This window comes from Sapajus apella, unplaced genomic scaffold (assembly GCF_009761245.1).
Source record: "Sapajus apella isolate SASKATOON/1434 unplaced genomic scaffold, GSC_monkey_1.0 scaffold13, whole genome shotgun sequence".
NCBI lineage: Eukaryota > Metazoa > Chordata > Mammalia > Primates > Cebidae > Sapajus > Sapajus apella.
Genome location: NW_022436953.1, coordinates 32586406 through 32605047, shown reverse-complemented (window position 1 = coordinate 32605047; position 18642 = coordinate 32586406). Strand labels below are relative to the sequence as shown.

General features: G+C 46.0%; 1 protein-coding gene across 3 annotated transcripts in view; it reads right to left on the bottom strand.

The window, feature by feature from the left end:
- MGMT (O-6-methylguanine-DNA methyltransferase) overlaps positions 1-18642 on the bottom strand; it is a 278524-nt gene that overhangs the window by 123745 nt on the left and 136137 nt on the right. Inside the window, exon 1 of one of the 3 annotated variants that reach the window (XM_032282010.1) lies at positions 2394-3837. The exons of the other annotated variants lie outside the window; for them this stretch is intronic. Within the exon in view, the coding sequence (XP_032137901.1) occupies positions 2394-2503 (110 nt within the window). The 5' untranslated portion in view covers positions 2504-3837. Of the gene's footprint in view, positions 1-2393; positions 3838-18642 lie in introns of those variants that run through there. 3 annotated transcript variants of the gene reach the window in all.

The following is an 18642-nucleotide window of genomic DNA, read 5'->3' as shown; positions in this document are numbered from 1 at the left end:
AAGGACAGTCCCTGCCACCTATGCGGCATTTAAATATCTGTGGGATAAAGGAAGGAATCACTATTGTTGGGACAAAAACCAGCTTGATCTTCAATCAGGGTAATTCCAAAATCCTCTATCATGTGCTTCTGGCTGAACTGGTGAGGTCACGTGAAAATAGTTCAGTCTTCCTAAGCCTCATTTCTTCCCTTGTGACACAGATAGCTCCTCAGTGGCCTCACTGCCTGGTGGAGTTCTTGTGCCAATGACTGAGATACAGGTGAGCAAAGTGCTCTATGAAACGCAAGGCAACCGCCCACACGCAATCCACTGCCAGGGTGGCATGGCAGCACAATTTGGTGTAGTTAAAAATGAAAATAAGCTAAATAACAAATCACAGGGTGTTAAATAAATTATGAAACATCCATAAACCAGGTTACTACGCATCCAATAAAAGTCATGTCTAAGGATGTGGCACGATGCATATGCTGTTGTGTGAAAAGGCGTATCACATTATAACACGTGCGGTGTGATGCCATCCACACTTGCTTAACATTTGTTTGCTGTAGGCATACAAACAAACTAGAAGGCAGGGCAAGGTGGCTCACGCCTGCAATCTCAGCAGTTCAGGAGGCCAAGGTGGGAGGATCACTTCAGCCCAGGAGTTCAAGACCAATCTGGGTAACATACGGAGCCCCTATCTCTTAAAATAAAAAAAGAAAGAAAAAAACCAGGAGGACTGATAAAATATAGATAACAGTTAAATCTGTGATAGAAAATCTAAATTTTTATTTATTTATTTATTAAATTGAGACAGGGTCTCATTCTGTCACCCAGGCTAGGGTACAGTGGCACCCTCCACCTCCCAGGCTAAAGTGATCTTCCTACCTCAGCCTCCCGAGTAGCTGGGACCACAGGTGCACGCCACCTCACCTGCCTAATTTGCTGTTATTTTGGTGGAGATGGAGTTTTGCTATGTTGCTCAGGCTGGTCCTGAACTCCTGAGCTCAAGCGATCTGCCCACCTTGGTCTCCCAAAGTGTTGGGATTACAGATGTGAGGCACCATGTCCATCCAAATTTTTACTTTCTTTATACCTTATTTTCAACAATAACCATGTATACCTTTTATAATCTCAAAAAATTATAAAACTATGTATGTGTGTAGGCCATCATTGTTACTAATGTAAACAGCCCTGAAACAGTATAATTTCCAGAAGTTTACATTATAAGAGTCCTTCATTCTTCTTCTGTCTCATCATTTGAACAACATATGGCAGGATGGATAATACATTCGATCAACAAATTACTATTTGACTCTTTAACACAGCTATGAAAACAAAGGGCTAAGCCTCCCTCTATTTTCTACCCTTAACGGGGACTGTGTAAATCTCAGGCTGTATCGTCACAGCTGAGTTACAAATTCCTAAGAAATGGGATCTTAGTTATATTTAAAAAAAAAAAAAAAGCAGGCTGGTTCCACTAAGGGAAATAAACATTGAGAAACAAAATGCATAACCTGGGAACATGGATGGAAGACACGAGGAGCAAATTCCTTTTCCTGGCTTCACGTTACGGTCCTATTGATACTGATGACATTTGGGACTTCAAGATATTTTTCCTTCCCTTTTTCATTAAACACAAAACAAGTGTATATCTAGATTTCTGGACAGCAATGCACTTTTCTAAAGCATTTACAAAATAAAGCAACTATTTTTAACGTGAGCCATTTTTCTTTAAATGAGCAGTATCGGAAGCACCCTGGCCATGTTTTTCAGTATGATCACGTTAGTGCAATGAAATAATTCACAAAAAGTGGCTTTAGCTTCTCGTGACACTTTACTCAGTAATTGGTATTTAGCAGCCCTTGCCGGTTCACCATTAAAAATGGATTATTTTATTGATCACAACACCTTGAGAGACAGCATCTTAGCTCCGCCCACGAACATCTTCCTTCTGTTTTCTTTTTCTAGCAGTTCTAAGCACCTCAGCCATCCACATGCCTTCAATCTCACACACACTAACAAAGTAAAGGCGACGGAGTCTCAGGACGAATTTTAAACACTGCCATGGGTTTATCTTCAAGGGCCTTGGCGCATTATGAGAATGAAAATATATATATATTTTTTCCCTAAAAGAGGAGAAAGGTAGCTGGCAAGCTCAGCCTGCGGGACAGCTTGTTTCAAAGGAAGGGTTAATATCTTTCCTCACACTCAGCCATGAGCTACACCAAAGAGCCCCTCACGGCGTGAGATGGGAAGACATTTCACTTGATGTTGCTCAAATCCAACTTTTAAATTGCCCTTCAGAGGAATCTCTAGGCAGACAAGCCGACCTTCTACAGGGAGATCAAAGGGAAGTGGAATCAGAGTGGCCAGGCCCTTTCATCTGGACGGACAACACCAGCACCCGGTACCTGTTGCTCCTACGGGGAAGATGTTGAGAGAATTGCATATTAACCAGGCACCTTGGGCTCCTGGCGCGTGCAGGTGGACACGGCTGGCCAGGCATAGACCGGAGATGCATGCATGAACCAGACAAAGAACACAGCTGCAGAACAACGGCCCAGCCCCTTTCTCTGCTTCCCCCCGACGTTCTTTTACAAGTTCATCGCTCCACGGCCAGATCCGTGTACGTAAGGGCCTTGACGGCTGACACACTATTTACCTTCTCTGTGAAAAGAACAAATCACTTTGCATATTTGTTCCAATAAACTGTTTTCCTTTTCAAATTTCTGGGTAATTCTGTGCTCACAAGGAGGACGGGTCGGGCTATTCTGGAGAAGTCAAGGAAACATACCCCCACCCTGAGTGCTGTACCTTCCCTACGTCCCAGCGGTGAAAACCTGCGCTGTGGTTTTGAGGGACAGGAAAACATCCTCTTGGAATTCGGCCGAGATCATGAATGTGTTTTATCTGTGAGCAACGGCAGAAATGTAGACCGACCTTTACACACGTTTATGCATGCAAAGAATGATTAATTCTCAGTGTTCCTGAAGATCCTAAAGATGATCAACACAAAGGGGCTGAGGTGGCATTGCTCACACAAACGCAGTGCCAGTCACTGGGTCATGAAATCATATGCTGCTTAACCGTTCCATCCTTCCAAAGTGAGTTAAGACCCCACGCTTCACCAGAAGAAGACTTGAGGGTAAATTCAGATGTTTAAGGTTCACGAGTAGCCACAGCCAGCCTACGATGTGAAATGTACCGCCATGGACAATAAAACGTTCTATGATACCCTCATACAACACACATGGCACATCCCGAGTGTGTCTGTTAGTGTAGAGGTGGCACTGAAATTTCCAGTACAGAGATAACCAATACTCATGCAGATATTTCCACAGTCTGAAGTCAGGCAGTACTAAGTGTTTATAAGGCATGTTTCATATAGAAGCAGCAAGTGATCCATATAATGCCAAATTATTTACAGGATCTTTAAAGGAATATGAACCACTGGCAAGGGAAGTCCTAAGGCCACAGGCCCGGGGAAGGTGACATCGCCGCCTGGCAAGGCGCTGTTGGGACTTGCTCCAGCTGGGAAGGCTGAGCACAGGGCAAGGCTGTGTGCTACAGGAGAGGCGCTGGGAAAAGCCCTTCCCGCATGGGTTCCCTGGGAATGGGCAGGACGGGAGCCCGTGCTGTCTGGCTTTCAATGGCTGCTGCTGCTGCTTCCAAGGAAGGAAGGGGATAAGCTCCTGGTTCCATCCTTCTTTCTGTCCCGTGAAAAACCAGAATCTTCAGAAGAAAGGGAAGAGGGGTAGAGTCAGCTTAAATCTGACTCTGAATTCAAAGTTCAAGTTTTTTTTTTTTTTTTAGATGGAGTCTCACTCTGTTGTTCAGGCTGAAGTGCAGTGGTGCAATCTCGGCTCACTACAACCTCCGCCTCCCGGGTTCAAGGGATTCTCCACCTCAGCCTCCCAAGTAGCTCAGCTTACAGGCACTGGCCACCATGCCCGGCTAATTTTTGTATTTTTAGTAGAGATGGGGTTTCACCATCTTGGCCAGGCTGGTCTTGAACTCCTGACCTTGTGATCCACCCACCTCGGCCTTCCAAAGTTCTGGGATTACAGGCGTGAGCCACCGCGTCCCACTGAGATCACGTATTTTAACAGCCCTACGAGGGCCTGCTAGATTCCAGCCAAGGCTCCCAGCAGTCTGAGCTCTATGTGCCTTTTGGCACCCACAGTCGAGATGCATTTGAGCCCGACGCGCAGTGCCTCCTTCATCAACACAAACTGTGGATTCCACGAGTTATTTCCCCATGTAAAACCCACCGGTTTTTGTTCTGGGATGTTTTGCCAAATGATTCCATTCAGGGGCTGTCTTCCAGAAAGGTGAGCACGGAGACGCTCAGAAAGCACTGTGGGGTCCTTGCCAGGGCAGATGCAGCTGCCAGGACACAAGACCAGCTCAACCAGAGACAGGCAGTGACCAGCACTGCCCAGCAACTGAGGGACCCACCAGCACCACCTTCCACAAAACGCTCTGCTTCAAACCAGGGCAAAACATGAAACACGTCGGGAAATGTTTAGTCACTGCAACTTCTTCCTCGAGTTTTATCACTTTTTCCAAAACATATATGGTAAACTCAGAAGCTTTCTGAAAAATAATTTACACTGAGTTCATTCCACAGAAGCAGGTTCTATGAAGTTATGGTCTTTGATGAACAGACCAGTGTAAAAAATGAAAAGTAAGGCTGCCTTTCTACAAAAGCATCTTTGGTGGAAAACACCCCAGAGCATCTGAAACCGCTTTTAAGATGTCACTCAGCTGCATGGACACTGAAATTCTTCCATAGGACTAAAATATATTTATCACCAGCTAGAGTTTTAAACACCAGCCAGACACTTCCAACACGGCGTCATTATCAAGCCACGTCTGGTTACTAACTTCAAACAATAAAGGCTAACTCAGAACACAACAGGGAAGACAGTATCAACACACCATAGCAGGAAGGTAACTGACTCTCAGCTCCTGCTCAGACCCTAACTCCTGGACCACGATCACATTCACATTACAAAATTCTTTTTGTATTTTTCTTCTAGCTATGCGAATAAAATATGCCACTTAGATGACAGTCAAGTGTCTGCAAAATATATAACAGCAATAATTCCCAGTGGAAATGTGGCAGATATTTATACAAGAGCAAAACATGAAGCATAGTAGCAAAAGGCTAACACGAAGGTGTTTATTTTTAGAGGCTCTTCCGGATGAAATCATATGGCTGTGAGGAAGGAGGCCTCGGTGAGGACCCTCAGTGCTCGGGTCTCATTCATCATGAAGAGCGGAAGGCCAGGGGCCAGATGAAGACATTACAAAAAAAATACAGGTCTGTGCCAGGAACACCAAAATCACTACTACCATACACTCGGGGATGAAAAACAGAATTCTTACTGCAAAAGCGGCCTTGATTTTTTTCTTTTTTTTTTTTTTTTTGAGTAGAGGAGGGAGGTAGGGAAGAGAGGGGGAATATTCTGTTTTCTCCTTCAAGTTTCTGTTTTTGTTAGACTGGTTCCAGAAATCCTAGTCTCTCCCTGGGGAATCCCAGCTTAGTTTAGCCTGTCACCATCTTCAGTTACCAGAGTCACATACGTTAGACTGATCCACGTGAGAAAAACAGTCACTGGATACTTTTCAACCCACGCCCTAACCCCCAGCACACACATCTTCAACAACTGAAGTCTTCCTTTGATATCTCACTTTCAAGTGGAGGTTCTAATTACATTAAAACCGAGCCATAACCAAGGGAGACACACGGCCCACGGCGTTTCTTCCTGCCTGTGAACCGGCTCGTGTGGAGCCTCCTGAAAGCCAGTGTGAGGGACAGGGTGGGTGGCAGAACCTCTGTCCCCTCAAGGCAGGCAGCACCCATCACTGTCCTTGATCTCTGGGTGCGCTGGGAGCCTACCCACGCTTCTTGCCCTGTGCACTGCCCCACTGACTCAGATGAGAAGCTATGCCGGCATCACCTTACGCCAGCTCCACAGTCGGTTTACAGAATGATTCAGCTTTGACATCACTGGGTTAATATGAGTAGTTTGGAAAAGAGTAATTATAGTGCATCTTGAAAAAAAAATCTGTGACTGTACCCAAAGCGCTTCACTACGGTGTTACTGGAGGCAGAAAATGGCACTGTCCAGCAGAAATCAGGCTGGTGTGGCCAGAACCTGAGCCTGCCATCCCCAACGTAGCTTTCCATGGAGGCCAAGGCACTGGGCATGCAGAACGGCCAAGAGGATCCCCACAGAGAGCACCGCAGAGCATCCTGCCTGCCCTCGGAACCTTCTCAGCTTGGGCGTCTCTCTGCAGACAGGCGGGTAGCAGGCAGGAGAAAATGGCACGGGGCCCAGGCTGGAGCCAGCTCCAGGGCATCAGGCCTTCCTCAAAGGAGAAACATTCCCATCACCCCCGAAACTCACACTGCTGCCTGAAGCTCAAGGAAGTCTTACAAAGAACTCCCCAGTCTTCGGCTATCCTGTTCACATAGACGGTCTCTGCCAATGCTTACGTGACACAAATAACTTCATCCCCCCATTACCCAAAAGGCAGGTGGGATGGAGAAGGAGAGGCACGTGGGTGGGTGGGGACAGATTAATCTACTAAATGTTCTGGATCTCCCTGTTACTCACACGCTTATATGTAAGCTGACAAACTCCAGGACTCTTCCTAAGCACTGAGCAGCTCATGGGGGGAAAAAGAGCCTAGTCCACCCGTCCATAAGGAATGGCGGCTGCCCTGTTGGCCCAGTACAAATTGCCACTCTGCCCAGGAAGGCAGCCCCAGATTGCCCTGGCAAACAAATGCATTCTGCAACCTGGCAAGCAAACACATTCTGTGCCAGCATAAGCTGAAGGGACACGTGGAAATCAGAAGGAAAACTTTTTTTTCTCTGGGAAGATCCTAATAAAAACTAAAGTGTTGGTGATGAGTTGAAAATAACTGCAAACATCAAAAAGAGATTTAGAGAAAGGAATGGGAAAGATTTTGCTGGGGAGAACTTGAACGTACAGCCTCTGAAAATTACCAAAAAACCAGCAGCCCTGACTAGTACTGGAAGAAACATGGAGAGAAAAACCACAGGTGCACATGTGCACACACACATACATGCATGCACACACACGTGTGCACTCATATACAGTCTGTCATGGAAGAGAATTTCCTTTATATTCTTACTTTGCTGTGAATTTTCATCATGAATGGATCTTGAAATTTGCCATATGCTTTTTTTTCTCTTTTTCCTCTGTGAATGTGGAGAATTACACTGCTTGATTTTTGAATGGAATAAACCCCACTGGAAATATACATATTTTCCATATTGTGAACTTGACATTCTACTATTTTACTAGGTTTTTAAAACTGGTGTTTGTGGAAGACACTGGTCTGTGGTTACCATTTCTCAAACGTCCTCCCCGGATCTTGGCGTCTTGGTGTCATGGTCACGCTGGTCTTAGGAAACAAGCTAGGAATTATTCTCTCTTCTGTTATTCCTTAAAAGGACTAACATAAGACTGGAATTATTTCTTCCTTAACTATTTGATAAAACTAGACAGTGAAGCTCTATGGGCCTAGAGATTTCTTTGAGGGAAGATTTCTAATTTTCAGTTTCTTTAGATTAAATTGGTAAGCTCTGAAAAAACTGCTCCTTTTATCTAAACTGTCAAATTTGTCAGCATCAACTTTTAAGCAACATCCTCATTATCTGTGAACATTTGTAGACTCTGTAGTGATCTTTCCTTTTCATTTCTATTATTTGTGATTTCATTTTTCTTCATCAGTTCGACTAGGAATTTAAAAATTTTTTAGGAATCTTTCCAAGGACACAATTTCTGCCTTTGTTCACGTCTCTGTAACACCATTTTCTGCTTAGCTGGTATCTGATCTCATTTTTACTGTTACTTCCTACTTTTCTTAAGATCAACTTTGTCACGTTTCTGTAGCCACACCCTTCACTTCATGCCAGTGCCTGCACGGTGCATCTCTCTCTCTCTTTTTTTTTTTTTGAGATGGAGTCTCACTGGGTCGCCCAGGATGGAGTGCAGTGGTGCAGTCTTGGCTCACTGCAACCTCTGGCTCCCAGGTTCAAGTAATTCTTCTGCCTCAGCCTCCTGAGTAGCTGGGATTACAGGCGTGTGCCACCACGCCCAGATAATTTTTGTATTTTTAGTAGAGATGGGGTTTCACCATGTTGGTCAGGCTGGTCTAGAACTCCTGACCTCGTGATCCATCCATCTCAGCCTTCCAAAGTGCTGGGACTACAGGTGTGAGCCACCGCGCCTGGCCACATCTCTGATGTGATCTGCGTTTAAGATGTGCCACCTTAGTCTACAGTTGCACACTGTGTTCTTACAGCAAGACCGTCTCTGTCTTTCATCAGAGTCTCTACTTAGTCCACTGACTCCTGAAGTCCTGGCCACCATGCTGGGCACGCTGACTATTCTGCGAATCGCGTCCTGCTTGCCCCGCCTGTTGTTCATCCTTTCACTTCCCTCCTCTGCCTTCTCGTGGATAAATCAGGTATCTTTGTTATTTCATTTATTCCCTGCAATGGTTTTTTAGCCCTCCATTTCTGTTTTGTTTTCATGGATTGGGGATGCAGAGACTACAGTGTATACCCCGAACGTATCCCTATATTGAGTATGAATATGTCACCCCTTTACAGCAGGAGGGCCCCCGTGCTGAACTTTCATCTACTACCTCCCCACCTCTCATCTGAACTTATTCTACTGGAGACCAAAATGTCTCTGTCCTCCAAAGACACACGGCCTGTGGTCTGTCAGGCTGCAGGAACCTGTAGTGCCTGCTCTCTGCTTTTCTTCTGTGGGCCGCACTTCCTCATCTGTACCATGAGATGGAATGTTCCGGGTGGAGCAGGACCATCCCCAGGGCTGCCAGGAAATCTGCTGTGAGTAAGGTGCACAAATCCTGGGCATAGTCCACGAGCCTGGTCAATCTTAAAGTTGATTAATAATTGTTGGCACAAAACGTCCCAGTGTGTGAAATTCTGGATAAAAGGAAAAGGAACTGGTGGGCAAGAAGTTTCTCGCAGACACTGGGCATGCTGCCTCACCAAGGTGGGGGACCTGGAGGCACCATCATACTCAGATAGGTGGGCACAGCTGCCGGGTACACGTGGGAAGGCCCCTGCACGGGGCTGGCAGGGGGAAGGTGTCTCCAAGCCCCTGGAAAGGGCATAGGCAATCGCCTTGGCTGAGATGGCAGAGTAGCATGTGTTGTTTCTTGCGGAAGAGGGTGTGGGGTCTACATTCTCCCCGAGTATACAAATGCAGACACCTGTTTGAAAGGTTATATAGATTAGACTGGGGTGCAGTGGCTGATGCCTGTAATCCTAGCTCCTTTGGAGGCCAAGGCAAGAAGACTGCTTGAAACCAGGAGTTGGTAACCAGCCTGGGCAACAGAGCAAGGCCCGTCCTTTCAAAACAATTAGCCAGGCATGGCGGTGCAAGTCTGCAGTCCCAGATACTTGGGATGCTGAGGTGGGAGGCTGAGGTGCAGTCCCAGATACTTGAGGCTACAGCAAGCTATGATTGCACTGCACTCCAGCCTGGGCAAAAGAGCGAGACTACAAATAAAATATTTTTTTAAAAAAAGGTTATATGTATTAGAAACTGAAAAGAAAGCAAGGGATGCCAAGCACGGCTGATGTACTTCCTGACTCTAGATGGCAGCTGGTCCAGTGCACTGGGAACTGGCCATATCCGCCCAGCTCTGAACCCCGTCACTGGCACGTGCAGACCAGAGGCCTAGCCTCCTTCCCACCACTCGGCGTCTTCCCCAACTTGGTATGCCTGCTGAACGGCTGTGCAGAACGGCTCAGGGAGCACCAGGTCTGAACAGACTCCTGGCAAACCTGCCTGTCCACGCGATGTGACTGCGTGTCTTAGATCTTCTCTTCATAACTACACTGCATGCTCCTAAGGGCAGGGGCTTCACTGTAAGCTTTGCTTAATCTGCAAAGCACTCAGCAGTCACGTACCCTGCAGCACCCTACGCTACACAGAGGAATCGACCACTAAGGAGGAATGAGGTATCTGACTCCCAGCGAGCTCAGTAAAGACGAGGCCATTAGGCTGGCTCCTCCGCAGGTGCCACAGACTGAGCAGCGGAGTTTAGGAACAGAATCCAGAAAAACCAACCACTTGTTTAGGGCTGAGTGCTCGGCCCACATAGATTCCGCCAGCCAACGAAATGGAGCTCCATGCACTTCCACAAGTCAGAAGTCACTCAACTTTCCAGGGGCTACTCAAATCTCCTTTGAGCCACGTGACCAAGCCCCTCAACTCACTAGCTTTAAATACTTATTAAAAAAAACACATCATTTATTGAAAGTCAGCATTATATTTATTCACAATACCATATTCTTAATGAGACTATATCTCAAACATTTATTTGGATGCAATCCAGAACTTAAACAGTTAAGCACATGTGCACACACACACGAGCGCGCACACACACATACACCCCCCACAAAAGCAAGAAAGAAAGCCATGTCATGTTATTGGACACTAAAGTAGCTTTCCGAAATCAGCAATTGGTAACTGAAGTCTCCTGAGAGTTAACCCACCTCTGTTTAACCTTAAAAACTAACCTCACCTATGTGAAGTCATATTCAGTTTAAAGAGGAATGATGACATATTTATATTATTCAATAGTGCGTAAATAGACTGCATTAGGCTCCACCATTGAGTATACCACTGTCAACTTACGATACCACAATTTAATTTCAAGGCAAACATTCCAGATTTCAACTTTGAGATGAACATATGTGATCCGAGAGACCAGAGTTTTCAAAGTGGAACTGTATCTCTGCTTAAACACTGAAACGTGGCTAAAAAGCAACACAGCTGAGCCGATCTCTCACACTGCGAGAAGTTCAGAGTCTAAGGGCAACATACTGCTAATCACTCGATTCAGATGATACCAGTCAGCGTCTTATCCTTGACATCAGGTATTCCCTCTCAAAGCAAAATTAATGAATGAACCAGAAATCTTTTATTGCCTTCTGTTGTGAACCAGTTATCCACTCCAGAGGAAGAAACAGGAGGAAATTAAGCAAGTCTGACGCATAAACCACCACTCCTAATCAAACGATGTAAAATGCAAAACAAACACTGTTCTGTGATACGATCAATCCCTACTCTTTAGATGGATAATGAATAGATACAACGACTCAAAAACGGTCATGCTTGTGTTACATTCGGTCTTCCCCTCTTAATATTTAACAAATTCTAGGAGTTAGATGGATAGCTCTCCTTACATGGAAGACGACTCACAAATTCACAGTGATTCAACGTTTTCTAATAGAAATTAGGCACATGGGGATGACTTTAACATCCATACTATTTTCGAAAAGCAAATTCAATAGGAAAGGGGGTAAGGATGTGACATGATACTCTTCAACAAATAATCAAAGTACATTTCATGTACAGCTCTGCTGATAACAGCTGGAGCATCATTCCAAAGAGATTCCAAATTCAACCACTTCTCAATGCCTCCCTTCCCTCCTGGTCCAAGCAACCGTCACTGCGCACCAAGAACCATTTCAGCAGCCCCGCGTTCACTCCCCGCTCATGCATCCTGTTCTGGTCCTTTCCAGTCACTGTCCGCAAGGCAGCCATTTACCGGAGTCAGGGCATTAAACCCCCTGCACCCTTTCAACATATTTGGAACATCCAAATGCACACAGAGTGTACTTTCTCACTCTCAGTGTCTATTCTCAAGGACTGTTTCTTAACAACTGACTGTTTAAAGGAGAAAGTCACAACAACGTATTTTAGTGTCTGTAACAGGTAGAAGTAAGATCCATGACAGTGTACACAGGACTTCAAGGGGCAAACGGAAGTTCACTGTGGTGAAGTTCTTGTATTACATGTGAAGTCGCAGAACGCCATTTTCAATGCAGGTCATGAGAAACTAACGATCGTATCAGAAATCCTACAGTGACACTGCCCAGTGTGGTAGCAAGTATCTCCAAGTGGCTATTTATATTTAAATGATTTCAAATTGAACACAGTTATATATCCAGTTCCTTCAGTTGCCTGAGCCCCATGTCAAGTGCTCAACAGCCACAGGTGGCCAGTGCCTGCCATACTGGACAGTGCGGACACAGCACACTCCATTATTTCTGGAATTTCTAACAAAAAGTACTGTGCTGAACAAACTACTTAAACACCCACAGGGAACGTTAGTACAGTACCTGCTATCTGCCTTTCTACAGTGGGCCCCACTGCTTCTATCTTAGAAAGTTAGAGAAAGAGTAAAATACACAAAATAACAAAAAACATAAATCAACAAAATACAAAACCAAGAAAATGAATAAACCTGTAACAAGACTGATCTGGAAGGAGGAAGGGTGGGAAGTGCCGTTCCAGGAATGGAGAAAAGGCAGTGGAATAGCGTCATCATGGCGTGCCCTGTAGACCTGAAAAGGACAACAGGATAATGAACAATGAATGAAGATTATGAACAATGAATGCCGATAAACTCAATGGCTTAGATAAGACAGACAAATGCTTTGAAAGACAGATAACCAAAACAGAGGCATGAAGAAACCGAAAATCTGAATAGTACTGCCTATGTTTTTTGAATTAACAACCTTCTCACAAAGAAAACTCCAGGCCCAGATGATATCATTGAAGTAAAACAAAATACCAATCCTAAACAAGCAATTTTAAAAAGCAGAAAAAGAGAGAATACAACAATTCATTTTACGAGGCCAGCGCTACCCTGATAATAAAGCCTGAAAAAGACAAAAAGTGAAAACTGCAGACCAGTATCCCGAAATTCGTAAAATATTAGCAAATATGTAACCAGTATTATTTGTATATTTATTATTTCTATGTATAGAAATAATGCTGGAAGTATACAAATACATATACAGAGAGACAGATGTACGCATGCATTTCTCAAAGCAAGTGGACTTATCGAAGGCAAGCAAGGTTTGTTGAGCATCAGAAAATCAATTACTGCATTTCTCCGTATGAACAGAATAACAGACAGAAACCACATAAACATTACAACGAATGCAAAAAGGCACCTGACAAAATCACACACCCTTCCATAATGAAACTCTCAGCCTACAAGAATAGAAATTCAATGGGAATTTTAAGTAATGTGTATTTATATTTAACAGTAAAATACTGAGTGCTTTATCCCTAAGATCAAGAACAGAGTGTTTACTCTCCCAACTCCTGTTGATTACAGTATGGAGACCCTAGCCAGGACAATAAAGTAAGAAAAAGAAATGAATAGCATACATGTTGTAAAGGAAGAAACAAAACTGTCTTCACTCTCAAACGAGATGTTCACGCACAGAGAGGATGCTGAAGAATCCCTGGGCCACTAGAACTAGTAAGTTTGCTCAGCAAACGCACAACATACAGGACAAAGTTACAGAAAGCGCCTGCGATTCTCATCACTAGCGAAGAAATATGGGGAACTCAAACTAAAAACAGCATTTTTAAAGGATAAAAAACACATGAAAAACATACGGATAAATTTTATGTAGAATATAATTAAAAGACTTGTATACCAAAAAAAATGACAAAACCGTGTTGGGTTGTATTAAATATGGAGCTATACACCACAATCAAAGATCAAAACTCAAAACTGTGAAATACCTCTGCAAACAGATCTATAGATTGAATGTAATTCAGTGAAAATCATAGGTTTTTCTCTATAAATTAATACGCTTATTCCAAAATGGAAATGCCAGGGACTAAGAGGAGCCAAAACAACTGTGGAAAAAATGAAATTTGGAGAAGTTCTACAAGACGCCAAGACTTACTGCAAAGCCGCAGTGATTAAGTCAGGGCCATGTCGGCATGAGGACGAACAGAAGACGGACAGAGCGGAGTCCAGAACCAGAACGGTCATTTGCCAAAAGGCACGACAACTATGATAAGGCTTGGCACTTGCCCGCACTCTAAACTCTGATCAGCTGACATTAAGTCCCAGGTAAATAACACACAGAAATCCAGCTTAAAAGGAAAGCCTTTTAGAAAAGTTTTCTAGGGATACCAACGAAGTTCCAGACACTTTAAAAAGTAAATCTAGTTTATTTTCCTTTGAGGATAAGGAGCGTGGCCCTTGAGCATTCTGAGAAATTCTGGAGATGCCTCCAGGCCAGGAGTCCCTGGGGCAGTGGCACAGCTCACACAGGAGGCCTCTTCACACCCAGGAGGGTAAATGGCAGGAGGAGTCCTCACAGCAGCAAGTTTAGGGGCTGGAGGGGGTAAACTCTCCCGTGCTCTGGCTCCTCCCATGTGGCTGGTCTCAGTGCTGGAAGTCTGAGTGCTTGAAGCACACTTTGCTGTCTATGTGTCCCCCAAAGGTCTAATATCCAGAAACTATAAAGAACTTAAACAAATTAACAAGCAAAACACAATCAACCCGCTAAAAAAAAGGTGGGCAACGGACATGAACAGACAAAAGAACACATATATATAGCAAACAAGCATGTAAAATAAAGGCTGAACATCACTAATCATTAGAGAAATGCAAATCAAAACCACAATGAGACACCATCTCACACCAGTCAGAATGGCTATTACTAAAAAGTCAAGAAATAACAGATGCCGATGAGGTTGTAGAGAAAAGGGAATGCTTATACACTGCTGCTGGGAACGTAAATTAATTTAGCCACTGTGGAAAGCAGTTTGGTGAGTTCTCAAAGAATTTAAACAGAATTACCATTCAGTCCACAATCTCAGTATTGGGTATATACCCAAAGGAATATAAATTTTTCTACCATAAAGATACATGCACGCATATGCTCACTGCAGCATTATGCATAATAGCAAAGACGTGGACTCAACCTAAATGCCCATCAATGAGAGACTGGATAAGGAAAATGCAGTGAATAGACACCACAGAATACTATGCAGCTATAATAAAAGGAGATCGTGCCCTCTGCAGCAATATGGATGGAACCAGAGGCCACTCAGTATTCCAAGCAAACCAACGCAGGAAAAGAAAACCAAATACCGCATGTTCTCTCTTAGCAGTGGTGCTAATCACTGAGTACGCACATAGCCACAAAGAAGAGCACAACAGACAATCGTGCCTACTTGAGGGTGGGAGGAGGGTGAGGATGGAAAACCGACCTGTCGGGTACCACGCTGATCACCTGGATGATGAAATAATCTGCAGGCAAAACCCCTGGGACAGGCAAGTTACCCATATAACAAACATGCACATGTACCCCGGAACCTAAAAAAAAAAAAAAGCAAGGTTGACTTCATGTATCTGCTCAGTAATGGGGCAGAAGCTCAGAGCCTGGGCTCACCAGGGGACTGGCCCTGACCACCTCCCTCGGGGGAGCAGGTAGAGAATGAAGAACACAGGCCCAAGCTTCTCCCCAACCTCATCGCTATTTACAAGCAGCCAGGAGAGAGTGGGGCATGTTCTTGCCCAGAACACCACTAGAGAGTATCACAAAGAAAACGGGTTCCCCAGGCTCTAAGCCATGGAGATCCTCTTCTGCCTACTTAACAAGATAACTCTTGAAGATGTCTCAAACAGGATTCTAGACGTGTCCTAGTGTAGTGCCACCTGGTTAAGATGGGCAAAGGTGTCAGTGAGGGTCCTTAGGGGAGAGCATGGAGGAGGACAGGGCGCCAGAGACACAACTAGGAACCCGGCCAGCCAGTGAGGGCCCTGGGAGGATGGCGGGAGGAGGACTCTGGTGAGCACTTGTTAGGAAATTGCAGGGCCTGGACTAAGAAAGCCCCATCTACCATTCCAGCTCCAGGGCACGGCTTCTATGTCCCCACTTCCCCTTCAGCACCACCTGGCTGTCTCCTGCTCTGGGCTCCACAGACCACCTGGAGGCAACCCACTCTGGCCTTCCTGGCTGGGCGGGCTCTCAGGCTCTGCACCTTCACAATCAGCATCGCAGCTCCCCTGGGCCTGTGGCTTTTGGGATTCCTAAGCACCGTGGCAATCCAAACACCATTCCCTCCACTCTGCTCTCGTTTGCAGGGGTGACATGCCAATCAGGGGCAGATCCTATGAACCTCACATCCTGCCTTTCAGGGAACATGTTTGTGCCTGGCTTTTCTAACTGCGAAATAACTCCACCACCGTCTGCCCTTTCTGTTGCAAACTTCTACATGTGCGATAAGAGGATGCGGGGAAGACCTCCCCATCTGCAGACCAAAGATTCCTCTTTAACACCCAACAGCAGAAGTCCCCTCTCCCTCCCCAGCTTCGGGAAGGAGCCACATTACCGAGACCATTCTTCCTGGTCCCACTGCCCCACCCCCCGCTGTGGCGTCTCTCCCCTCAGTCCCTTTATGGTTGCGGCCTCCCTCATGCTAAGGATCCTGTTCTCTGATGCCCAGGCCATGTTCTCACAGGGAGGAGTGCCACTTGGTGTGCAGTGCCCAGAGACACAGATGCACCCAGTCCCCGCCTGCATGGCAGCCTCAGCAGAGATGCTCTCATCCACGCCAACCAAAATGTTAAAAATGCAACCATGCTGCATGCCTGAGATGTGGACAGCGCCTGCACTGGGGCTGAGGGTGAGGAATGTTCTGGATGAGGCAGGAATCTGCTTGGCTGAAGCAGAATCAGACGTCCTAGGGAGAGGAACCAGGGACAGCTCCCAGCAGAAAGACTCCTGCCCGGTGCCCTCAGATGACTCCAGAGATGATCTGCAGAAGATCCACTTCAAGGCTCAGAGATTTGAGAAAAATAAGCACCCTCACCCGCACCCCCACCCGAGAGGAAAGCACAGTGAGAAGGAGAAGAACGAGGCTGTGGTCCCCAGTGCTGTCCGGCGCCGTGCACGCCTCGAGGGAGAGGCGTCTGCCCAGGCAGGGGCAAGAGTCCGCACCCACAGCACCTTCCTGTATACTTAAAAGCAAAACACACCTAATGTCTGGACATTAGAAACAACTGGGAAATGACTTTCACTTAAAATCACAGCTGCCCAGTACAGGCATTTCATTCCATAGGATGGAAAACGTAGCTTACGCTGAAAGCCAAGAAACAACCATTTCCCCCTCTTCTCCACGCCACCTCCCTGCCCCCCCAAAATTCCACAAATCCCTACTCAACCGAAAGCATTAAAAATCCACTTCAAAAATCAGCTTTAAGACAGGAAAAAGAAAAAACAACAACAACAATTTGAGCCGGGAATGTAAATACGGCGCTAGGAATATGCAAAACACTTTGCAGAAGCTGGCGAGGGAGCTCTCGGATCCCACGCGTTTTAAAGATGGGAGTCTACCGTGCCGGGCCTGAAATGAACAACATGCTGAAGTCTGGTGTCAATTTAAATGCATTGAACACCAGAAAAATGCCCCCAACCAAGGCTTCAAACTTGTACAGCACATTTCCACTCAAGCCAACTAGATTGCCTGTCACATCTGACATGGCTCGTCAAAAGTCATCCTTCACTGCTCATGGGCAACATCGAGGTCAAGAGACCAAGTGCAATGGTCCAGCCCATCCCCGTTCCTTCCTTCAGAGCAGCAGATATTGAACTCTAAAATGACAAGACGGAGCAGCTTGAAACGGCTGCCAAAGAAGCGAAAGCTGTCCAAGGCCGCTGATCTGAGGGAGAAAACCAGCCGCCGAGCGTGTCAGGGCTGGGATCACACTCTGACAGTCTTACACAAAGAGGCTGGAGCGAGCACAGGGACGTCTGCGGGACCTCAGGTTCTGGCAGCAAAACCAGCGCAGGCTCGGAAAGCTCGAAGATGATCACCAGCAAACCCTAGACCACATGTCCCAAGTGGCACGTGACGATCAGGTGTGGGGGAAAGAGGGGCTTTTAGAGAGCCCATATCCAGCCTGAAAAAGGAAGGAAATTCTGACATGTGCTAGAACATGGATGGACCTTGAGGACATGGTGCTCCTCGAAATGAGCCAGTCACAAAAGACAATTACTATACCACTTATGTGAAAAGTCCCTAGAGTAGTCAGACTCATAGAGACAGACAGCAGAAGAGTGGGTGCCAGGGCTGGGGGAGGGGAAGGGGGAGTCTGTGTTCAACGGGGATGGAGCTTCCCTTTGGGAACATGAGGGGCTCTGAGCATGGGTGGTGTGATGGCTGTGTGACCCTGTGAATGAGCCGGCAGCCACTGAGCTGCACTCTTAAAAATGGCAAGGGTGGGTGTAAATAAAATATACGTACAATTTTATGTGTATTTTACCATAATTGAAAAAACCAAAACACATGTCCACCATGAATTAGCCAAGTCGCAGGTGCTGATCGTTCCTTCCAGCGTGTTCCACGGGCACAAAAGGCATCCAGGTTTCGGGTGGGAGGGGGGCTCTGGCAGACCTGCGCTGACACTGAGGGCTCTCAGGACACTGCATGACACTGGGCAAAGGTGTGCAAGGCACGGAGGGACAGGAGTCATCGGCCTGCGCCACCAGCCTCCCGCCAGGACTCCTGCGTGCAGCCCAGGAAGGGAGGTTCATTTAAATGGTAAATGTTTTAGACCTTTTTTATCAGAACACTGAAAGTTTATCAAGTTGGATTAAAAAATAGACCAGATAGATGACCCTTTGATGATACACCATGTTTTGAGGGTCAGCCCAACTGCACCCCAGGCCCCAGGGAGGCCTGGGGACAGAGACCTTCTGAGAGATTGGGGACCCACAGGGCAAGTCATGTGCTGGCTTCCTGTCTC